The sequence below is a fragment of the Penicillium vulpinum genome (assembly GCF_028829585.1).
Source record: "Penicillium vulpinum strain IBT 29486 chromosome Unknown utg000004l_segment0_segment0, whole genome shotgun sequence".
NCBI classification, from domain to species: domain Eukaryota; kingdom Fungi; phylum Ascomycota; class Eurotiomycetes; order Eurotiales; family Aspergillaceae; genus Penicillium; species Penicillium vulpinum.
In genome coordinates this window covers 5,350,562-5,373,409 of record NW_026643244.1, presented here as the reverse complement: position 1 = coordinate 5,373,409, position 22,848 = coordinate 5,350,562, and the positions used below count along the sequence as shown (strand labels likewise).

The 22,848-nt window shown below is 46.3% G+C and overlaps 11 protein-coding genes across 11 annotated transcripts; all 11 read right to left on the bottom strand.

Moving 5' to 3' along the window:
* Nucleotides 1–314: 314 nt before the first annotated feature.
* On the bottom strand, nucleotides 315–860 carry N7479_010507 (uncharacterized protein; the record flags this gene model as incomplete). The annotated part of the gene is made up of 1 exon (XM_057258198.1): nucleotides 315–860. One exon carries the CDS (start codon nucleotides 858–860, stop codon nucleotides 315–317), a length of 546 nt encoding a protein of 181 aa, XP_057105656.1.
* Nucleotides 861–4,649: 3,789 nt separating this feature from the next.
* Nucleotides 4,650–4,889, bottom strand: N7479_010506 (uncharacterized protein; the record flags this gene model as incomplete). The annotated part of the gene is made up of 1 exon (XM_057258197.1): nucleotides 4,650–4,889. The coding sequence occupies one exon, from the start codon at nucleotides 4,887–4,889 to the stop codon at nucleotides 4,650–4,652; it is 240 nt and encodes a 79-aa protein (XP_057105655.1).
* A 666-nt stretch (nucleotides 4,890–5,555) lies between these two features.
* N7479_010505 (translation initiation factor eIF2B subunit delta) lies at nucleotides 5,556–7,355 on the bottom strand (the record flags this gene model as incomplete). The annotated part of the gene is made up of 3 exons (XM_057258196.1): nucleotides 5,556–6,548; nucleotides 6,623–7,251; nucleotides 7,322–7,355. Coding segments are annotated over 3 exons (1,656 nt in total), but the record flags the coding sequence as incomplete, so codon positions are not given.
* A 429-nt stretch (nucleotides 7,356–7,784) lies between these two features.
* N7479_010504 (kinesin-3 family protein uncB) lies at nucleotides 7,785–9,808 on the bottom strand (the record flags this gene model as incomplete). Its single annotated transcript, XM_057258195.1, has 2 exons — nucleotides 7,785–9,454; nucleotides 9,529–9,808. The coding sequence occupies 2 exons, from the start codon at nucleotides 9,806–9,808 to the stop codon at nucleotides 7,785–7,787; spliced, it is 1,950 nt and encodes a 649-aa protein (XP_057105653.1).
* Nucleotides 9,809–10,428: 620 nt separating this feature from the next.
* N7479_010503 (uncharacterized protein) lies at nucleotides 10,429–10,674 on the bottom strand (the record flags this gene model as incomplete). Its single annotated transcript, XM_057258194.1, has 1 exon — nucleotides 10,429–10,674. One exon carries the CDS (start codon nucleotides 10,672–10,674, stop codon nucleotides 10,429–10,431), a length of 246 nt encoding a protein of 81 aa, XP_057105652.1.
* Nucleotides 10,675–11,826: 1,152 nt separating this feature from the next.
* Nucleotides 11,827–12,123, bottom strand: N7479_010502 (uncharacterized protein; the record flags this gene model as incomplete). The annotated part of the gene is made up of 1 exon (XM_057258193.1): nucleotides 11,827–12,123. One exon carries the CDS (start codon nucleotides 12,121–12,123, stop codon nucleotides 11,827–11,829), a length of 297 nt encoding a protein of 98 aa, XP_057105651.1.
* A 964-nt stretch (nucleotides 12,124–13,087) lies between these two features.
* Nucleotides 13,088–13,406, bottom strand: N7479_010501 (uncharacterized protein; the record flags this gene model as incomplete). The annotated part of the gene is made up of 2 exons (XM_057258192.1): nucleotides 13,088–13,240; nucleotides 13,293–13,406. The coding sequence occupies 2 exons, from the start codon at nucleotides 13,404–13,406 to the stop codon at nucleotides 13,088–13,090; spliced, it is 267 nt and encodes an 88-aa protein (XP_057105650.1).
* Nucleotides 13,407–14,299: 893 nt separating this feature from the next.
* Nucleotides 14,300–14,548, bottom strand: N7479_010500 (uncharacterized protein; the record flags this gene model as incomplete). The annotated part of the gene is made up of 1 exon (XM_057258191.1): nucleotides 14,300–14,548. The coding sequence occupies one exon, from the start codon at nucleotides 14,546–14,548 to the stop codon at nucleotides 14,300–14,302; it is 249 nt and encodes an 82-aa protein (XP_057105649.1).
* Nucleotides 14,549–16,099: 1,551 nt separating this feature from the next.
* On the bottom strand, nucleotides 16,100–17,015 carry N7479_010499 (YoaK family protein; the record flags this gene model as incomplete). The annotated part of the gene is made up of 2 exons (XM_057258190.1): nucleotides 16,100–16,704; nucleotides 16,814–17,015. The coding sequence occupies 2 exons, from the start codon at nucleotides 17,013–17,015 to the stop codon at nucleotides 16,100–16,102; spliced, it is 807 nt and encodes a 268-aa protein (XP_057105648.1).
* A 2,709-nt stretch (nucleotides 17,016–19,724) lies between these two features.
* On the bottom strand, nucleotides 19,725–20,115 carry N7479_010498 (uncharacterized protein; the record flags this gene model as incomplete). Its single annotated transcript, XM_057258189.1, has 2 exons — nucleotides 19,725–20,037; nucleotides 20,105–20,115. The coding sequence occupies 2 exons, from the start codon at nucleotides 20,113–20,115 to the stop codon at nucleotides 19,725–19,727; spliced, it is 324 nt and encodes a 107-aa protein (XP_057105647.1).
* Nucleotides 20,116–21,327: 1,212 nt separating this feature from the next.
* Nucleotides 21,328–22,840, bottom strand: nscD (prenyltransferase nscD; the record flags this gene model as incomplete). The annotated part of the gene is made up of 3 exons (XM_057258188.1): nucleotides 21,328–21,961; nucleotides 22,034–22,572; nucleotides 22,655–22,840. The coding sequence occupies 3 exons, from the start codon at nucleotides 22,838–22,840 to the stop codon at nucleotides 21,328–21,330; spliced, it is 1,359 nt and encodes a 452-aa protein (XP_057105646.1).
* Between the last annotated feature and the right edge of the window lie 8 nt (nucleotides 22,841–22,848).

The following is a 22,848-nucleotide window of genomic DNA, read 5'->3' as shown; positions in this document are numbered from 1 at the left end:
TATAATCATATCGCATTACGCGCGGCGTTTAAGGCTCAGACTAAGCTAGGTCTGCAGCCATTTGATATTGGCGGTTCTTGGAACAAAATCGCAAATGGAAACGAATCAATGATCTTCAAGATATATCATAACAACAGGATACATCCAACGTGGGTATCATAACAAGGCTACCCAGCCCGAAAAATATGCTCCAGTAAAAAATGCAAGTAACACAAGACACGCATCTACTACTTATACAAGTAGGTAGAAGGCATTCAAAGCACCAGCTCCAGAAAAAGCAAACACGCAAAGGTCTCAGTAAATACTGATCCCCATTACCGCAATCCAATAACCCTACGTCCACCCATCTTCCGCCCAGAATCCCTGACCCTAATAACAGGCGCCCCGGCTGCAGCCGCACCACCCCCACTACCCCGCAGCGTAGCCCCAGGCCCAGAGGTCGCAGCCCCAGCAGCACCAGCACCTCCAGGGCCAGTCAAGGGCCCAGCATCAGGCCCATGTCCCTCACCATTAACGAGCGCCTCGAGACCAAGGTCGCGCCACACAGCCTCCCGTCTCCGTTCCATGGCGCGGGTAATACCGAACGCAGCATGCTGGTCTGGGACGACGTCGTCCTCGTCTTCAGGGTTCGGGGGCTGGTGCTGCGGTGCGACATAGATGTCTTCGATTGGTAGGAAAGATGGGATTGTGGAGGGAGAGGTCGAGCCGTATGTCATGGCGTTTGTGGCTGTGTTTGCTGCTTCACGGTTTGCGGCGGAGGCACTGTTGGCATTATGGGGGTCTGTTGTTGAGTTTGTGGCTGTTGAGGTGTGGGGGCGTGTAAATTCTTCGAAGAGGTCTGCTAGCCGTGGTTGGTGCATGTGTAGGTATGAGGCGGAGGAGTCTTTGCTCTGATTTAGGTGTTAGCTTGGGGTTTGGTGATTTGTCTGGAAAATCCTGGAGGAGGTTTAGAGATGGATATGTACCATTTCGAGGGTGTTTTGATCCCCTTATCAGGATCTTGGAGGATGTGGGAATATTTTGTCAATGGACTTGTTAAGGAAAAAGCTCACTATGGCTTATCGGCATGTAGATGATTGTTGGGGGCAGAATAACCATCGATTGTCTATACCGCTCTTATCACGTGCATAGTATAGTATCCATGGATGCGACATTCCCATGTCCACGATTCCAACGTCGGGACATTCACCCTATCCATGGGTCCATTCAGGGCTTATCACAGTCATACGTCTCTTAAAAAAAAACCAAATCCATATATCGCAAGGATATATGGCTCGTGCTAAAAGAAGAGGGAAAAGAAAAAGACAAAAAAGAAATCGACAGCTCAGAGATTCGAACTCTGGTCCCCGAAGGGACTCGCTTAGCAGGCGAGCGCCTTAACCACTCGGCCAAACTGCCGTATTTGATTGGTTGTGCATTTCCACATACATTCATAAAATGTCAAATGATGTAGCTCCAAGGTTTTCAAGCATGTATATACTTCGAGGACGAGCACTAAGAAGGTGGGTTGGTATTCGTGGGGGCTGAGGCTAAAGGATTTGTCTAACTGCACAACTGCTACGGAACGAGACTGAAAATATTACCTTTGCAAACCCATAGGGGGGAAGGAATTATGCGCACTCTCATCGCCATGGGTAGTAGGAATCAATTTTAACTAGCAGTCAGGTTGACTGATAGCTTCTTTTGTGGCCAATTTCTCAGCAATGTACTCACTCTAAGCTTGCTATTGACCCTTGTCTGTTAACCATTTGACCTCGTTGGTTCCGAATACCCTCGAGATTTTCAACCTACAAAATCTTCTGCCTGCAAATGGCCATGCATGTCCATCCATTTGTAGACACAGTAAGAACTCCGATCCTCTGCTGTCACACGCTGTACCATGTTGGGCTCACTGTAGGATCCATGGGATCCTACTGTCCTCATGTCGATGTCTGTTTCTCCAGGTGACAGTTCGTATGATATCGTAGCCAGGTAGCTTTACTACAGAGTCTAAACATAATCATCGAATGTATACACCTCCAGTGCTCATTACCTATGAAATTTTCCAATATAAAACTGGGAACTTCGAGTATCTATTCCCCTGTCGCATCCTCTGTCCTCGAGCCGTTTTATGTGTCCAAATTCACTATCTAGAATCGTTGTCAAGCAAAAGGAAGGTGTGCAAACAACTAGGGGGTATCAAGAAACAACCACGGTCCAGCCTAGTTCTAGCGACATCGGTCGAGTTGTGGTACCCAGGCGCCAATTGCTAAGGGTGAGTAGCCGAGCAGGTGTCAAGTTTGAACGTCGAGGGCATCAAGGTCGAGGGCCAGATCATTAACATTAGAGCCAGCACAAGGAGAGAAGCCTTTGGTGGACGTAAACGCGATTCAAATGGATCTCTACATAATATTCCAAGAAATATCTGTTCATCACAACACAAAGCTAGCTATGTAAACAAGATGATAGCACAGGACGCGTTGCTATGGACCACACTACACACAGGGACTTGTAAACAATTTTTTCTTCTCCAAGCGCCCGGACAAGCCGAGCAATTGATGAAAAAAAGAAATTAGTCGCATCATTCGGGGGTAGTGTGAGCCTAAAAATACGGTGTGGCATGACATATGCTTAGGCACAGCTAACAGTCCACGAGGTTCAAAAATTATGTAGGCGAGGGATATAGCCTGTTCCGCAGAAGAAAAGCAAAAGTGGAGCCTGCTGCAGTGGTGGGCCCAATTTATACCCCAGGATTCGGATTATATATAGTCCGGCACGCCACATCTTTTAGGTGCGGTACTGTGAATGGAGTACCCCGTAGTATCTACATTATCGAACCCCCGTGTCTGGGATTTCAGAACCATTTTCTATTGGTGATGGAGCAGCCAATATTCTTTGCACAGTCAAGTCTCCTCATCCAACCAGCATCCTTAGGCTCCTTGTCAACATGTGTTTACAATAAGAGGCTTATAATCACGTGATATGGTATCTGAAGAAACAATTATGTAATTCAAAATATCGGGAGATAAGGTAGCCAGGACACGTTGCTATGTAAGAAGAATTGAAGCTCTTCTCAAAACGCCCAGACAAGCTGAACGGTTGATGAAAAGTGGTTCGCGTCCTTCGGGGGTAGTGTGGGCCCAATGACACAGTGAGGCATGACATGTACAAAAGCACAGCCTAGCCTCGAGGTTCAAAAATTTGGGGGTGAATTTGAAAAGAATTAAAAAGAATTCACCCACCAGGAGGTACTACACTGGGGAGCAAGAAAGAAAGAGAAGGACTGCTCCAGGAGGTGGGACCGATATGTACCCCAGATCTCGGGATATATATAGTCCGGGGTTCTGGGTTTATCCGATCGTGAGGCTCTGAAGCACGAGGCTGCCCCAAGACTTCTAAGGTTGGTAAGATCGCGATTGGAGACAGCCCTGCAGGGCAAGACTGGAATCACCACGAGCATTTATTGTAGATAATACATTTTTCACTTCCAGGGTTATCTCGAGGTTCAGAAATACATACATATAAGTTTAATAAATAAAAAATAAAAATAAAAATGAATCGACAGCTCAGAGATTCGAACTCTGGTCCCCGAAGGGACTCGCTTAGCAGGCGAGCGCCTTAACCACTCGGCCAAACTGCCGTATTTGATATAAGATGAACAGTCGGTTTGTATTATCAAGGATATATCTTAGGCTGGCTAAGATAACTATACATGTGTGGTCAAAATGTAGTAAACTGATCATTTCTTGATTGTTATATTATATGAAGAATCGTGTACAAGATATACCTAATTAGGTATAGGAAATATCGGAAGAGACTTTATCCGAGTGGATGTCTGCAAAAAGATGAGAAAATGCTAGGAGATACATAGTACGTTCGTCAAGATTAAGAAAGTGGACAGAGGTCGCTTTGTATGTGAGTTTCGTGGGCGGGGGTATCGGGTATGATTTTTGTAACTTCGGTCTTGTGTATTTCTATCAATATTGGTGGTTAATTTGTTGCATGCGTTGGGATATGCTGTTGACTTGGAGATATATATATCTCCTCCCCATACGCACTCGCTACAGAGTAATTTAACTTAAAAAGTAACCCTCATGGCACATCTTCAACCATCTGCCGTAAGAATAGTCGGCCGTATATGCAGCATTCATATACAAGCAGCGTAGTAATATCACACACCAAACTTCCAATATTGGAATGGATAGATGGATCCAAGGCTGGGATGATATAAGGGATGTTATTTCAAGATTCTCCTACAATGTCTTTTTGGATGACAATGCCCCCACCGATCGGCATTATAGCTAGCCAGAAGGAAAAGTCAACTCAGTCACATGGTGCAAAAAGCGTATGCGCAAAGTAAGGTTCCCATATATAAAATGGGATTGCTATAGTGACATCGAAGTAGTTATGGCAAAATGCCCACATACATGTATACACCTAGCTGGCCACCATTATCCCCACTGACTCTATCATATAGGATCCCAGTACTGTCAATGCTACAACACGCAGGCTCGACAAGAGCTCGAAATTGACTGTATAGAGGAATATATACAATCCTGCATCTTCATTGGCTGCATCATCTGACACCATATACATATCAGGTGGCTTTACTCCGTAATTCCCCGGGAAAATCTAATAATTAATTAAACGCACTACTCCGTAGACAAAACCTAATACCCGACTTTACGCGCGCCCCGACTCCAATCGAGCCGAGTACGTGTTTCAACCTGCTTCAAAATTAACGAGCTGGTTTCTGTAAATACAATGTAGTTCTTATCGAGTGGCAATCTTTCATCAAGCGGCAGTTTGGCCGAGTGGTTAAGGCGCTCGCCTGCTAAGCGAGTCCCTTCGGGGACCAGAGTTCGAATCTCTGAGCTGTCGATTTCTTTTTTGTCATTTCTTTTTGCCATTGTTAGTTATACTCGGAACTGGGGATTTATTGGTGTAATTATTGGTTGTGTTGTGTAGCGGCAATTTTGTTTGCTTTTTTGAGTTTATGCATATCTTCGCCAACTCTAGTATATCGATGCATCCCTGTTGTCAATTTATACCTACATCGTACATATGTAGGTACCTCTACTTGACAAGACCTAAGGCGAAGGAGGTATTTTAGCAAATAAGATTGTAAATTAATCGAGATGAGGAGTGAGGGTTGCAAACAGGTATACTCCAATGGCATTTGGTGATGGTGTATACAAATAGCCAGGTACGTCCACAGAAGGATGGGAAATGGGAGTCATTTCTGTCAAACCATGAATAAATATAAGAGATCTATTGTCTATTGAATTGTGCTCCAATATCACCAAGTGTTGGGTGTCCAATGCACGGCAAACCCGAAATCCAACGAGTAAAACAAGTGTAACGCGACAGAATATGTATACACCTACACAACCAGGCAAACAAGCCAACGAGGACTGCAAAAAGAAAAAAAAAGTAACGAAAGAGAAAAAGAAAAACACTGGAAATCACGACGCCTATGCAGTCGGAAACCGTTTCATTGCTTTTAAAGATTACAGTGTGATACGCTCCAGATTCATGACCATGTTGCAGAAAAGCGAAGAAATTCAATGTTGATATCAGAGATTTGTCACCATACGGTGGACGATCGGGACCGCACTGGGAGGGAGACTGCCCATCTCAGTGATGACCATATCAACGTACTCGGCAGGTGTAACATCGTACATGATGTTAAGTAGCTGCAGGTTGGGCGTGTCGTGCCAGTTCGCAAGAGGCGACGACGAGGTCTTGTGTGGGACAACAGGGGACTCGGGAGCCGGGGCGCGGGCTCCGCCCTTCTTATTCTCAGGCGGAGGGGGGACATAGGCATCCGCTGGGTCGCGAACGACGAGGGAGACAGGAGTGCCCATGGGCAGGAGCTCGTTGGCGTCAGCAATCTCGTTAACGACGATGCTGTCGAGGGCAACGCGGTCGGTGAACTTAATGGTCTCGCAGCAGACAATAACGGGGATTTCGACACCGCTGGCGCGCTCCTTGGCGGACATAGCGACGAGAGCAGTGCCAACGCGAGAGTACAAACCGCCATTACTGGTCATGGCGTGAGCACCGAGGAAGACTTTTGTGGCGTCCTTGACGGCGTGGGTGATAGCGTGGACGAGGGAGTATTGGACATCGAGTCCGCTGTTGGCGAGATCGCGAGCGAGGCTTTTGCCTTCGAAAAGGGGCCGTGAATCGATGATTGAGACGCGGAACCGCTTGCCTTGGTTGTGTGCTAGCAAAAGTGTATGCTTGACGATGCTGCTACCGCCAAATGTCACGATCACGTCGCCGTCTTGGACCTTCTGTGCTGCGCTGTCTGCAATCACCTGGTCGGCGACGGTAATCTTCTCTCGGATAAAGCTGTCAATGTATTCGCAGAGTGAGATCTTTGCGCTCGCCTCGGGGGTAGAGGGATCAATGCCGGCAATGAAGAGCTTCAAGGCACGGATAGCATTTCCCTGGCTGATGGAGAGGGGTCGGCATGTCGAGAGGTAGGTGATTTGGTACGAGAGGTGTGTTGTCAGGTGGCGAGCCAGCGAGGTGCCGATGGGGGTTGTGTAAGATTCAATGACCTTTAGCAAGCGACTTGTCAGCATACATAGCCATAGCCATCTCTTATCGGGATGAAACAAAAAGAAAAACATACTCGTTTAAAAGCAATCAACGTTGCCACGCAACGCGCACTGCTGCCGCAGATAGTGTAGTCCATCAACTGCATGCCCAAGGCTAGGATGGCAGGGTGTACTTCCTTTGTAGCACCGGCGACCGTGACGCGGCGCTGTTGTCCGTACAAATGTCCAAAGACCGCAACCTTCTTATCATCCTTCTTTTTCTTTTGCTCCACGAGAACGGAACCTGTCTGCGCGAGGGGACCTGAGCCACGGCGCGGGGGCGGCGCTCGCGGTCCCTTCTGTGCAGAGCCAGCATTGGTAGCGTCCTTCTTTGGTGTAGGTGGTGGACGAGCCTGGGCTCCGGCACCAGGAGTGGGAGTGGTACTGGCGACGGCACCTCCTTCCTTCTCAAGTTTCTCTCGGATACGTCGGGCAGCCTTCTCGGCCTTGGCTTTCTTCTTCAGCTCGGCCGGGGTAAGCGCCTTATCTGTGGCGCCGTCTGTGGACGCGGGCGCATCTTCAGTGGGCTTGGTGGGTTTTGAGTCGCGGATCGGGAGAGCCTTCGGAGAGTTTTCGGTCGCGGGTTGAGCTTGCCCTGGTGCCGATGGGGCAGAAGCTGAGGCTTGCGCGATCGGCGCTGGACCGGAGGGTTCCGCCATCTTGTCTGTGAATTAATTCTCGTGTGAGGGTGGATCCGTGAAGGTGGTGGGGAGGAGGAGGGAGGGTTGACTCACTGAAAAAGAAATGATGCCATAAGCGGCCCACTAGCCCTAATATGCATTTCATCGCGGAGTACAATGAACAATGTGTATAATTATTGAATTGTTCTTAAGTAACTCTCAGCTTCTATTCAGCTGAATACTTGGCTTGGAACAGCAATAATTTACTACTTCTAATCAAATGACATGGCCTCCATATAAGAGTGCAGCCTGAAAGAAAGCCGTGATACCCAATAAGTAGGGCGGTTGGCATGAAACATGCATAACATCAGGTGTCTCATTATTCATCGCAGGGGGTCGCTATAACAGAAATAAGTACACAGGCCAAAACTAGTCTGGTCCCAATTCAAACAAGGAAGTCCGAACAAAGACTTCAAACATTCCGAAGGGCGTCGCAGAAGCGCAGACAAAGATATCGCCTCCAACACCATTTAGTCCCTGTACACCCAAAAGATAAAAATAAACACATATCCACATATTAACGATTGTTGGAAATGGTTCCCAGGGCCCGCCGTTTCCGAGTCGTATGCTCCTCAACCGGACGGAACCGTTCATGGTCTGTGGCTAGCTTCCTCTTGAAGACACTCAGATCACCAAGAAGATCATGCATGTAATTTTGCATCTGCTGGGCCTCTTGATCGCTGACATCATCGGTGATAATATAATCATCTTCCCAGACGTCCATGTCAGATTCGGCATCTGATACCAAAGGAGAGCCTTCGCGGTCTTCTGGATCATGACTGGGTGGTTGATTCTCATCATTCATGGAAATAATGCTAGGCTTTCGCTGCTCGAGGGTAATGGCTGGGATTGGGTTTTTGAGGCTGTCAACGGCTAGCTTCAGATGCATGCGCAAAGCGTCGTTTTCTGTTTGCAGTTGTCGAATCTTGCATTCGCTGACCATCTTATTCTCCTCCATGAGACGTTGCATTTTCTCGACTTTCTGCTGGTACTCTTCAAGCCTTTCATCGGCAGCCTCGCTTGCACGCTGGTGGAGTGCTGCTTGGCTCACGCTGAGTTGAAGGGTGCGAATTGTCTCTGTCATCTCCGCAATTTGTTGATCACGCTCAGCTGCCGACATTTGATCTTGGTTGACCCGTGCCCGTGTCCGAATATTCTTGGCCTGGTCCGCATAACGAAGGGTCGAAAGTGTCTCTTCATAGTCGGCAGGTGCGATACAGGCAATCATCGCAGTCTTGGAGTTGCCACCTAGACTGTCCTTCAATAGCCAGGTCAGGATCGAGTCGCGGTATGGTACTAGTTCTTTGCCCTTTCGTGGGCCGCGGAGTTTCTTGGTATCTGCGAGCGCTGCAATGACACGTCCTAGCGTAGTCAAAGACTTGTTGATATTTGCACCTTCACGAAGTCTAGCGCCAGTTGCTTCGGTAGATTTGGCACGTTCGGAACCTGCGAGATCGACCAACCGAATCCGAGCAGTGCGCTCAGTCGTTTCATCTGTTGACAAGTCGTGATGGATCTGTTTTAAAGTGATGGTAAAGACCGAGTGAGATCGAGAAGAAGTGTCGTTCATCTTTGTGCTAGCGGTGGTTCGTGAGACGTCACCCTTTCGCATAAACTTCATTAATTCAGTGTAATTCCTTGCAGTAACCTCCGTCAGATCTTTGACATATGGACCCTCTGACGGCGATTCGCGAATGCGGAGGTAATGCGGGGGATCTGTTCGTGGGACCAACAGATCACGAACATGCTCGTTGTATACTTCGAAATAAGACACTCGGACATTGTAGCTGATATCGGGAGAAGGAGAGTTCTCAATACGCTGGAACAGATCCTCGCACGTTCGAGGAATCAAGCCGGGCCTTTCTGGTGTTCCCATCATCGTGTAACTCTTTCCTGAACCTGTCTGTCCGTATGCGAAGATACAAGTGTGGTATCCTTCGAAGTTGTGATCCAGGAACTCCTCACCGAGGGAGTTGTACACATCTTCCTGGTGTGCGTAATGTTCATCCTCCTCATTGTGGGACCAAAACGAGTTATCGAATGTAAAAGATTTATTTTCCAAGATCTTGCCGCGGGCCTGTGACTTTGGCTTTCCCTGGTCGCCGGGTTTCGGTTTCGGAGCTTGAAGACATGTCACCTGTGTGCGGGGGTTCATAGAAATTAAGCATTCTGCCTTGCGATCGATTTCTGCAATATGAGGTCAGAATACACTCTCCTCGGTAGTACCGCACCTCCCCGCATCGCCCCCAAACAACACTTACCTCGAGGTAAGAACTTCCTTACTCGCACAACGACGCGCACATTTCCTCCTGGTGTCGGGCTAGCCATTCCATCTCTGGTATTGGATATTGCGAAACCCTCTCGCGCGCGGAAGGACGGACTTGAAGCTGTGGATCGGAGGATGGCGGCGGAAGCGGAGGTGGAGATAATGCTGGGTGAAGTGATTCCCGTGGCGGCCGATATATCGGAAGAAGCGGCCGAGGATATCGAGCCTGGGCCCGGATGGCCGATGTGGTGATAGAAGCGCGGATCTAGCGCCATGTCCCTACTACTATCGCTCAATAGCTGCACACAAGTGGTGACGGCGTCGCGTCGTCGATCAAGAAGAGAATGGTACATGCAATGGGATTTACATGCAACGGGATTGACAAAAGGGAAACAAATGATTGGATTGGAAGAGGGAATAATATGTAGGCTGGAATGAGTGAAAGGGGGGTCGGTACTGTTGCGCGTTGTTTCCCTGGGGAAATTCAGTTCATTGTAAACAGTTTTAAATCTGTAGCATATTATTGTGAGGAAAGAATGTAATATATATAAAAAGAAAGAACGAAGTTGAAAATTGGAATTGAAATTGAAGGAAAATAATAGTAACAGTGATGGTTTCCCAAGGTTCTACGACATCAAGTTGTCACCGTCTATAACGTCCTGTTGCCATAGCAATGGCCCGCTAACTCCACCATATATACTTGCTATCTCTACTGAAACCTATTGAAACATATTATTGAAACCTGCAGTAGATCATTTTTTCAACTGCTTTGATTTAAAAAAAATAAATATTATAATTATTTGATTTTCATTCAACACATGTGGAAAACCCTTTCGCATTCAAGTTGTTCGATTCTCCCCGATATAGACTAACCGCAATGCACATGGACGATTCTTCAATGTTCAAACTCTGAAGTATCTGCGTTCATAGCCTCAAACAAGTCGGTATCCTCGTCAGGTTGTTTTCTCGTAGGGCCCCAGCTTGCGTCGGGTACTGGGTTGCCAGCGGAGTCCATGTGTTCACTCAAAAGTTCAGAAGGGCCCATGTCGCTGTGAGAGGCTTTTTGTGTAGCGTGGGTCCTAGCTCTGTTGCCAGGAGCTTCTTGGCCTCGGTTTTGGTTTTGGCCTTGATCCTTAGGCATAGTGTCTTCATAATGTTAGCAAGAGTTCTATAGAGCGTCGCAACCCCCATCGTCATCTCCAGACGCTCTTCTCACACATAAGGCCAAGGAAATAGCATACCAATTGTTCTTTGATTATGTTTAGTTTTTCGCTTGGTTTGTATGATAAGGTGTCTTAGCATCTACATAGAACTGTTCCTATTTATGAGATTGAAGGTGGTGGCAATGATTTGATCATGACGATGACATTCACCACCACCTTGGGTCCTCTTCTCCGCACTTGCCATTCAGATGCATCTAGTTGTGCCACTGATTCTATTATGTTCTGAATTTAATTTAGCCTGAGCCAGTCAATTGATGCTTGTTGTGGGCCGTGGTTATTTTGAGGCAATTTATGGTTATTGATTGTATGGACATGCCGTCACAGCTTTTTTGCCACGCAGCTTTATTTTTATTGTCACTTTTGGTATATCCCACGGATAGTACCTTCTTTATCCATCCTTTTCGTGGCGATCGAAGCGCATTGATCCTGTTGGCCTAGTAACTACCCTGGTTGAGGGTGTTACCAACTGCAACCGGTTATGTGCAGGCGAAAGCAGTGCATATGAGCTGTTGAAACCTATAAGCTTCTGAATAAGCCACCAAGCCTCCTGAGAAAACATTACCTTTGATGTCTTCCGAGGTTAGTGAGGCCCTAGAATGAACTATAGAACGGACTATATGACGTCGAGATATCACTTGCGACGATCTAATATTTGCGGGGCCCCGGTATTTGCATGTGGCAATATATCTGGCAAAACTATGGGCGGTTGTTTTGGCGGTAACATTGGGAATTCTATGAGAAAATGAAAGAATTTATCTCTAAAAGCTTTTATAGAGATAAAAGATGCTACATGTTGCTAACTGTTCCATAATTTTTTTTAAGCAAGTTTGCCTAAGACAATTTTCTCATCTGGCCTGACCCTAAAGATTGGGTATTTCATATTTGGGAGTTCCTACAGGCTTTATACAAACACATCAGAAATCTAACCAAATTGAATCACCGTACATTTCCTAAAATATGCTCAATTATAGTGATACCTCTTCTCTGAATCTGCAAACCATTTACTTTGTTCATTAGGTAAATTTCAAGAAAGCTTGTCATTGAGGCTCTCAATGCCACCGAATCATACCTTATTTGATCCATCCACCACCGAAAGAAGTTTGTGCAACTTTGCTCCAAAAGCCACCTTCTCCTTTTTGGGCCTGATAAATTTCAGCTTTCAGTACAGGGTTGATTCCCTTCTTTCGCATCTTTTCTTGCTTCTCGAGAGGAATTTGATGAACTGGATGATCGGGTCCAGGTTTTTCATTGGGGTCATATGGCTTAGAAGGGGTAATTCCCCATTTCAACGCAGGATCTGGTAGGGATTCTTTTGGCTTTTCAAAAGCTGATGACTGCGATTCGGTCTTTTTCGATTTTCCAAACATAGTTTTAGTCTAGCCAGATAAGACGTGATATAATAGTCGACTTCGAAACTAGATGGGCTTGTGTCAATATTGTAGTTGGAAGGCGAGGTGATTTTGTAGAGAGAGAGAGAATTGTCTTTGCAGAGACTCTTACGAACTATTTATGTGTATTAACTCATAGTAGGGGGCTAAAACTACTTAGCGCCAAACGTTGACCTCATCGCCCCAAGAATGCGCCAAAAACAAGGCCGCCACAAATCAAGTTTAATGAAAATCACGTCCGAATATAGAAAGATATGCGATACAGACGTTTGTGTGGGCATATGAATTCAAGAAATGCTGCCTCACCTAGTGAAGGGTTATTTACTTATTTACTGTTGCCTATGTTGAGAGGTTCGTACCTGATATTCCAAGTGGCTTGCGGCATGGCTTGCGGCCCGATCCGGCTAAAATCAAGGTTGTTGAAACTTCCGAGGTTACTCGATATTTTGAACTTGTAGCTATTTATTTTTTTATAAGCCGATGTTGTGTGTCAATTTAGAGGCTTTAACTTCAACATGGATGTTGTCGGGTTCCACATATCTCCTGGGGTGTTCATAGTGAATTCGAGGTACACTATTGCATTTTACCTACTCCGAGTTCTCCCCACTAATGTAAAAGTCATTTCGTTTCAGTATTCTATATAGGCTTGAGATTGATGGCCATTAAATCCGTGCTTGGTCTTCCTTCTCTTTTCCTCGTTTAAACCAGGGGCCGGTTTGTACGGGTGCCTATCTAGGTACACGAAAAGGTACATATAATGTTATGTCCATTTCCCGTAGGGTTTGCCGAGTCGTCCTGCTTGCAGTCATCCTCGTTGAAGTCCTTGTGTTGATCACCATAGTTCATATATCCATCAGTACTACCGCTCGTATGGGTGCTGTAAGTCAGAGCCAGCATAATTAGCATGTTGTCCCTAAATGGGTGGCGATAATGGAGAGCAGTATTACCAGATGGAGTTCGGTAACTGTGAATCGTAGCAATGATCGCCTGAGTGCCAGATCTTATTGCATTCTGTAGTGAGGGTATCCTTTCGGCCGTCACCGTAGTCAAGTTCCACACCACAAGTGTGCGAGTTATCGCCGCCAACAACGGGGTTCTATTCAACAAGTCAATTAACTATAAATCAGAGATAGGTTGTTTCAACTCACTTGACCGAGACGCTCCCAGAGTTCGAGAGTGCAGGTTCTATCGCGAGGCACCACGGCGGCAGCAGAAGTGCCTACCAATAAGGCAGGAAGAACAGCAAGTAGTATAGAGAGCATTTTGATTGCTGACTAAATTGATTTGAAAGTGCAATAGCTTAAGAGAAATAAGATAGAAGACTGGATTGAAATTTTGGAATGGTGAGAGGGTGAATTCTTATATAGTTACTTGAAGCTCATGTTGTAAGGTCGTTCTTTCCTTTCCGGCCCCCTACTCAAATGATGTCACAAATTTGGCATAGCCCCAGGGGCCCTGCTTAGTTCCTGAGCTACCTCCAGGGCTATTATGCCCATACCTGTGATATCATTCATCCTCTCAGTTCAGCCCCCATAACTTGGCTTCTCCCGGAAAACACCCAAGGTGACATTCGCTTGGAGACATACCCCACTTCAATCAAAATATTCCAAGAATCAGGAAGACTTTACTGTTTATTTTGATCGAAGTTGAGTATATCCCCGTAGCTCATGTGTTTTCGGGGGCCAAAAGCCAAAACTTGGAGGAACCCCTGTCAGGAATACCAGAAGAGTGCCAAATCGAGGCCCGGAAGGATTCGAGGCTGATCAGTAGAACATTTGAAACTATTGTTCGCCCGATAACTTCTCATTACAACCTACGACGTGGGCTCAGTGGGCTTAAATCTACATAACACCTGCAACAGAGTCATACGGACATCCTGGCTACAGCTGGGTGTGCGCTCGGGGTATGTTCTTCTGCATTGAAGAATAAAAGCGTAGTCCGGCATCGGAAACTGTCCCGAGTAATCACCTTCAAAGCGGTTACTCAACGGGAATAAATAGAATGGTCCTGTGTCATTGAGAAATGGCACAAAGCTAAGACCTGGGAACAATTTGCGGAAAAGACCCAGCAAAGCGAGGGAGACCGTCAGTCACTGCATGACCCTTCTAAGTTTACCTCATAGCAAGAAGTGGAAAATCGAAGACCTCGGCCGTCCTCATGTGTTCATGATTGCTCCGCGATGAGTTGTTGTCGCTTCTGAGCTGGGCCAAACAATTTTGGTTGAACGACGAGGAGACTCTGGGTGTCCGTGGTGATATGATTCTTGTCCTTCCTTCCGGACTAAACCATCGACGCCTTCATTATCTTGCTGAAACCAGCATGTCTCAGGTGAGTCCCCTTTGGAACTCTTATTGAGGGCGAGGAGTCGGTCACCGCGTGACACGGTGCCGTTACGGCCTTCCATACTAGTTGTATTCTTGCGGCTGAAGAATTCCTTAAATAAGGAGTTGAAGGCTATGGTGCTCACTGATACGCGCAGTTCAATTCAACTTCTATCCACTACATGCATTGAGTGCTTTTTTCAATTCAAGATTCCAAATATAGTCTCTTTACCATGAGCTCCATTTATACTAAGCTTGATTTCATCTATTGTGACAGAATAGAATGTAGGTGCAGGAGTTTGTATAGAAACTAGAAATGACCAAGTGAAATATATCTAAAGGTGAGACTGGACTAAGATGGAAATGATAGGATATGAATGGGTTGAGACACAAGTAAACAGGAGAGTTCTATATCATGGCGGTCAAAAAAGATTACCATATGGCCTGCATATCCGGGCTAACCTTATTTGGACTGGGCTGTTTGAACTGCCTCTCATAGTTCCACCTGAGACCTAGCAATGTTTACATAGCACCTGCACTCACAAGTTTCCAGAGCCATGAAGTGTCTTAAAATGTGAATCCGTTCAAATTAGTTCCGCAGGGGAATCAATTTCAACCAAGATCGTATCAGACAGCGATACGATCGTAGAAGAAAGTAGAGAACAAGAGAGAGCAAGAGATCTACCTAGTCTGGTCCTGTTACATGGATACCTCATTCCAGCAAAGTACATTCTCAACTGGAGAGGTCCCTAATGCAACGCTCAAGAACTCGATGGCGTATTCTTATTCAAATAATACGCAATGTGGGGGCCCATTGTGGTGAAATCCGATATACAGTCAGTGGGCATATGTTTTGAACACACCTATTGCCCCACATAGCTCACCGCCCGTATAAGAATATACCGCCTACCTAAAACGTATAGGAAAGCTATATATGCGACACTACAAAGGGTATTTTGTTGGCTACTGCGCAGCAGACATGTGGTAAATCAAAGTATATTATCAAGATTATCTCTGTGAGATGATGCTGCACCGGATGGAAGCTCTTATTGAAAGCCAGGGGCTGTATACACCATACTAGATTCATAGTATGAAGGTTTTTGACTGGCATTATATTATATAATCAAGGGGGTGTGGGGCCAGGTGTTAAAAACTTATGTCCAGTCACTGTACGGAGTAGTCCGACGCTTATCACAGCCAATCATCATACACATTAGGAACATGACTCATACAATATAATTAGAGTCTGAGTTCTGAATGGAGCTGTGCGCAATTATATGAATCGAATGACCCAAAGGGCACGATGTGGAATTGGACGACAGGGGTGTGAGATCTCGGTGGAGGCCAACCCTGGGCAGATCCATGTAGTGCTTCGAAACCCTAGTCATTTATATTAGAAGAATTGGATAGCTCTCCGAGTTTAGTACCTCCTTGTGACCCGATGCTTCAAGCACTTCAACTTCGTTAGATGCTTCCTATAGAGTTATATTCGTAGGCTTAAATACCTGCATTAGAAACATGTATTAACATTGATATACGCACAATATGCATATCTAACTTTAAATCTTAAATCTACTCAATCTCTATAACACCAGAACAAGGTATAACCAACATCACTGACCAGCCTCGCGGATCTATTTCGCCGGGGCAGCCTTCCAGAACAACCACGCAATGGCAGCAACAAACTTCATACCAGCAGCCATCCACAGGGCAGATTGCATACCACCACTGCTACGACTCAACCAACCACCGACAATAGCACCGATAAGCAGAGACACAACGCCGCCAATACGACGGTTGCGCTTAGCATTTGCAGTCGGCTTATCAATGATCTTCGGGTCGGAAGCAATATCAAAGTAAACACTCGTCAAGACCACGGTCGGGATCTCATTGTAGCCCAACGCACGACTGCATGTCATTCCGCCAGCGGATTGGAAGGCCAGCAGGCCGATAGGGATCAACTCGAGGAAAAGCGAGCCGCCGGTTAGGGTGGCGTCAGAGGAGGTGTGGGGGATGAGGTCGGCTTCGATTAATGCGACGGCGATGATGATGAGGATGGTCTGCACGAAGAACGAAATAAACATGGTTCCGCGACGGAGGGCGCCGACGCTGCGCATTGCGATCGAGAAGATCATCGCGCCGAAAAAGAAGGATGAGATCGAGACAAAGGACTTGAGCCAGCCCCATGGCTTGTTGTTTGGTTGATTGGAGGCGCCGAGACCGAGGAAAATGGTGTTTCCTGTTTTGAGGAGGGGTTGTTAGTTTGTTTTGATCTTGTGTTTCGGGGTTTTTTGTTGCTTTGTTTTGGTGACCCCCCTTTGCGGGGGAGCGATGGCTAGGATTCGTACCAGTTTGCATTCCAAGGAAACAGGACCACGCATTATAAGCGCTACTATCGCATAGACCGGTGAGAAAAGTGAGCATCAGACAGACCAAGTCTGCGTGTGTGGGTGTCAGATTCTCCTTCCATCGTTGGGCGACGCTGGACTGTTTGGCGGGGATGCCGGGGGCTTCGAGGTCTGGTGAGGACGAGGGCGGTGTTTTCTCCATTTTGGCGGGATAGTGTGAAAGTGTACTCCGGGAGTACAGGGTAATAAATAGATCGAGATCACAGGTAAAAGCCGTAGTACAGAATTTTCGCGTTCCTGAACGGCACGAGGCGACTTCCGAGGGAAAAGTTAATTTTCGGGGTTTGGTCCGATTGCGGTCCCTTTCACCTGCAAGTAGACAAACTAGTACGGAGTAGAATTGTCTGCAGGATATCCTCAGGTCTATATAATATTGCCAATATTTGAATATTACAACTAATCCCTTTTTGAATTTGGCTGCCTGAAAGCTCAGCACGCAATAATAGTGGATAACTAGTCGAGTAGTCTCGGATAGGGCTGAATTAAGGTAAGGATAGCCACATACTCTCTATAGTACACTGTAGGTACTAGTATAGCCTAAGAATCGCTGGTTACACTTGAGTCATACAAACAAATATAGATTCTTCTGTTACAGTTTATTCTACGTGTGACAGAAGTGATGATAGACAGCCGTATCACCTTGAAACCCTGAATTTCGCCAAGAACTAGCGGAGAAAGCCACACTCCTTGATGGTTGCATCCATATGCCCGTATGCAAGAGTTAACCTAGAGCATAGAAGCGAAGACAAGGATGCGTGTTAAAAGCCCGCTCTATGTCAATTGATGTAGTGGAGAGTTGCAAAAATTGCCGAATCACCAGCAAAATGTAAGCCTCGTGCTTTTGTAATATGTAACTAGTGCATCGCCTCAGTTTCCGTGAGGAGAATCTCATTTTTACCCAAGGAGTAGTCATGTAAATCACGATAAGCCGGGCCATGCTATGCACAATCCCAGTAAGTATCTCACATCTAATGCAGCCACCGTTTTAGCCAAGAAACCGCTGCATTCCTCACCCCCTCCCTCTAGCCCCTTTTATTTCAGCTTCATTATCCCGATTCACTCTGATATAAAATGCATGTTCCAACCCGGGAGTTACTGATAATGATAGCGCGATCTCCTTCAGATCTGGTGCGAATTCACATGATGAATTCCAAGCGCCATGATCTGCAGTAAGATACCAAGACGCTAGATGCCGCCGTAAGCCGAAATGAGTTCCCAGGTGAACATTGATATGCAGTCCACCAAGTGCCAGGAGCTTGGCAGAGGAGATGTTTTCGGGCTTGCGGACGTTTTTGTTGTTATCTTCTGTGAAACTGAGGGGATCTGGCCAATGTGTTTTCCTCAGCCGTCTCGAGGTGTTACATTGCAGTATTTACATTTTCCTCGGCAGTAGAGGAAAGTTTGCTTTTCATCTGGTTAAATCGCTTTTTCTTGATGTCGGCATTTGTACTTTGTGATTAATTTGCCTTTTGGTTTTTATCTACCAATGTTGAGGTAGTCTTTCTGCGTAAGGCAAGGCGGATAGGTCCCCTGCTTCCACTAAGCCATAACAACAACGACACCCAAGATGAATATACCAGTCCGCACGCCAATGATAACAATAAAGGCAAGAAGAATGATAAGCCACCCTTGGCAAAATAATTCACGAGAAGCACTCCGACAACCGAGCCCAAAGGGGTAGCTTCTCAAAGGGGTAGCCAAGCAAAGGACCTCCCGCTGTAGATGTCCCAAGTACGCTGAAGAAGTCTTCCCCCACCTATGATCCCTAGGCCAATTATCGTGTGCTGATAAAAAATGAAGTCGGGAGATCGGCATTTATTGCGCTACCGAGGAACTTAAAGCCAAGCTTCCGACAACGGACCGCTTGCCCCGTAGCCTATCGTTAGTTCAAGATACTTGATTTACAACACTCCAAGCCGGAGACCCTTATTTTCCTGGTTGACACTGTCAGCAGAGACGGGGCTAGCCTCCGATACCTTTTGCACGAAAAAAAAAATTGATAAGAACTCGTAACTTGTGGATAACGATCTGATTGATAGTAAATGCCACACATTATTTCTCCAGATCTATATTATTCTCTCGAATTAGCTTCTCTTCCTTGTCTCCAGGGAGGGAGGGCTCCTGGGCTCCAGGGCTGCTTTCTTGGCTTACTTAATGCTCATCTCGCTTATTTATCACATCACTTATTGCCCAGCCATTGGTCGCGACGACCTCATCGAATCGATATGGAAGAGATCTCGGAGTGTTTGTACGATGATGATAATATAGTTTTGACTAAGATGACTCGGTATCCGAAAGCGATTTGTTGATTATTGAAGAAAAAGAGCCTTTCCGTGGACAGAACTTACACCTAAATCATTCATCTCAGCGGTTCTCATAGTGATGGTGTACGAGGCTTCGCTGTTGAATGTTGACTCTATTAAACAGAGCAAGCCTCCCAAGGCCTAGCCCTGCCTATCTAGGCAGGTGGAGCCCCGGAGGGCTCATGATATAGCTTACGTAAAATACCTCCGACTTGGAATCTTGGAAAGCTCCGAGGTCCATGTGGCGCCCGCCATGGATCACAAGCACAATCTACGAACGATCAACCTCAAAAAATATGACAAGTTTCATTGTGAAATCTCTTTCATGACCAGTGGCAATAATAATGCCCAAATATATATATGTTGTTTCGCCCTTAATTTGCTAGCAACTGTGCATTTGCAAGTGCCAAGAAGCCACCTTGTCGCATTGGCTCGATGAGGCAACATTGGGAGTGCACACTCTGAGGAGAGCATCAAACCAAGCTAGTTGTATTGTAATAAGTGTTATCAAATATACCGTTGCTTAAAGTTGAAATTAAACTCATATCTTACAGTAGACCAACGGTCACATCGCCCCTAACTTGTGTATAGAGCTCTACCTCAACTTCCAGCAGGTCAATTTTGATCTTCAAACTGCCTTCCTCCTCGTCCACTTTCGCTGGTCGATCCCTGATTCGCGCACCGCGAATCAGACTAATCCTCCTACCAGAAAGAGGAGCTGGCATTACATCGTCCTCATACTCTTGTGGCGCGGGCGCTCTTCGTGCAAGTTTTGCGGGCTCGCGGCCTCCTGTGTGATTGGGAGGGGATTGAAGCTGTGGTTGCGCTTCTTCGGATTCCTTGCTGATTTTTTGCCGGTGTCTATAGATATATCATTAGTTTCATGAACAGAAGGTTAGGAGCTGAGGATGGAGATGTGGAGACTTACACTTGGGACATTATGGTGGATCAATGAGGGTATTATTGAGAATTGATATAGTAAAATATATATTTGCAACGAAAATGGCGGAAATCTATATACATTGGAAGCGGGCTAGATCTTAGATAAAACGCGGCATATGATAGCCACGATATACGCCTCCATACTGAAATGTGGAAAATGGACACACACTAGGCTCTATGGGGTCGACATAATGCATCATAATGCTAACCATGGCATATGATGTGGATGAGATGGATGAAATAGATTGCAATTGGAATAGATTGATTGCACTTTTCCTCAGTGACGCGTCTCACGAAAAATAATCAGGCAACACCAGCTCCCACCGTCTCTGATCGTTTGCAAATAAAAACATTCTTCAAGATAATTTCAAAATCTAATTAAGAATCAAAGAGAGATAGTCCTAGGACTACTAACAGCTATAGAGGCTTCTCCTGTGATCGTTGATACTACTGAAGCAGTCCTCCAAGCCCAAAGAACAATGCGAAAGAAAAACACAGAGGCATGAAATCGAACCTCGTCGTTTCTTGCGCCAGGACCTCAAGTGAAGGCAGGTAAATTGATAGTTGCTCCGTAGTGTTGCGCAACAACAAGATACGTATTCTGCAAAGAGACTAATTCAACAAACCTGTCTTGTTTACTAATATAGTTGAGAACCAGCTATACATTGCATAGCCTAACGCTGAGGATTGGACTGATTTATCACAGCATCCAGTCGCAGGATATTTTCTTCCTTATTCCGAAAAAAGAAAAGGGGTTGCAAAGGGGAAGGAATGGTCTCTACGATCTGCGATGAGCCTCTGCAATTAACTTGGATATACGTGGACGAAGAAACTAACGAAGTAAGATACGGCCTACGAAAAGTTTCGGAAGATCATCTCGTTGGGCCGTGGAAATGCACTCTAATTGAGAAGAGGATTACCTCAGAGAGTTGGAAGGGCTCCATGGCTGTGTAAGTTGACGGCTCATGGGAGCTCTATTTTGACCGGGATGACGAGGATTTCGGAAATTGAACTGATGAGAAAAGAACGGAGAAAAGGGAAAAATAATGAGGACTAACCAGTCCTAACTAGATTGGAAGCAGAGATAGAAGATCCAAATGCGATATGAATTATGATGAACTGGTTCTGTGGAGAAGAAATATAGTGCATTCCTATAAAAAAAAGATAAGATACTTCGCAACAGCTATCCTCCATTTGCTGCTCTGTCAATCACTGACTGTCGCTTCGTCTACGGGTACGCCGAGTGGGAGTATGCACTTCAGGCTTCGAAAACCGAACAGGATCAAATGCCTCCGGTCCAATGTAGGAAGTGATATCCAATTGGCCCTTCTTGAACAGACAGCTGACATATGTCTGCATACCCTTTCCATCTTCCAATTTGCGGTGCTCAGTGAGATCTTCAAGCATTTCCCTGTATCTCTGACCATACTCACCCCGTCCGCGAGATGTCATCCACTCAGTGATGCCCTTTGCAAGAGCCCCATCGTCAGGTCCATACCGACGCACGGGACTATAAAATTTGATATCCGGCAGAGATGCCCCAGGAGCGATATCGAAGTAGTATAGATAACCGGTTAGCAAGATATCGATCTCGACGAAGTTATCTTTTGCAGCCGGGTTGTAGTCTGACATGCTGGGGATTTCAACTTCTTCGGGGTAGTTCTCGTCCAGGCCCGTCACTGCTGAGATGAGACTGCGGAGTTCCTGGAAGTGCGTTTCGGGGACCGGAATGCGACCTCCCAAAGTCATAATCTCTCGCACAGAGGCAAAGCTAGTATGCGGAGACTGGAAGTAAAACTTCAGTCTCGACTTCTCAGGGACGACATTATCAACAGCCAGCATGCTTAAGAGTTATGTTAGCGATATCCGAAAACAGCGAGCATTCATTCTTGAGATGCGGATATAGTAGACTCACAAGGGACTTAGCAATTTTCCTTCCGGGCTAGTGTTAAGGAAATCGTGCATTGCAGCTCTAGCTGCGCTGTTCGGATCAATCTTCACGAGCGATTCCTCCCACTGGGCCATGGGCATCTTTCCATCTGCTTGACCTAGACGACGGGGGACGAAGTATGTCTTGAGATTCAGGCCGCCCTTGAGCCACTCCGCGGCCACTACCACCGAAGTGGTAAAGTGTGCACCTGCTGCGGCTTCTTGCATATACTTAGACCGGTCATGGTCGAAGAGCGTGGCAAAGAAATGGTTTGTCCAGGTAAGATCAACTGTTGGCACGAAGTCTGCAATGCGGTGCAACATCTCAAGCGTGGCTTGCTGATTTAAAGGATCCAGAAGGGTCCCTGTAGCGGCGCATATTGCCTCCATAGTGTAGCGGACATCGGGCTTGCCTCCTGCAGTATTCCATTTCCAAGAATACTCGATCGGAGACCCTTCTACTCCAAGCAAGGATTGCCATTTGAAGGTGCCATCTGGCCCGGGCGCGGGGCCCATATAGGGAACCTATGCAAATCACCATGTCAGTGTTGTTGCATTTCTATTGGAGAATATGAAAAAAGTGGAGAATATGAACAGGGAAGCTTACGATCCAATGATAATGGAACAGAAGTGCCTCATATTGCTGATCTGTGGTGTACCCTGCTGCTTCGACCATTTTAGACAGATGCAGGCCTGTCAACTTCCACCAATAGTCACAATCAGGGCCCGCCGAGGGCAGCAAGTGCGCTAGCGTTGCCCATGCCTTGGTGGGTGGTCTTGTCACTTCAGCCATATTTCGAT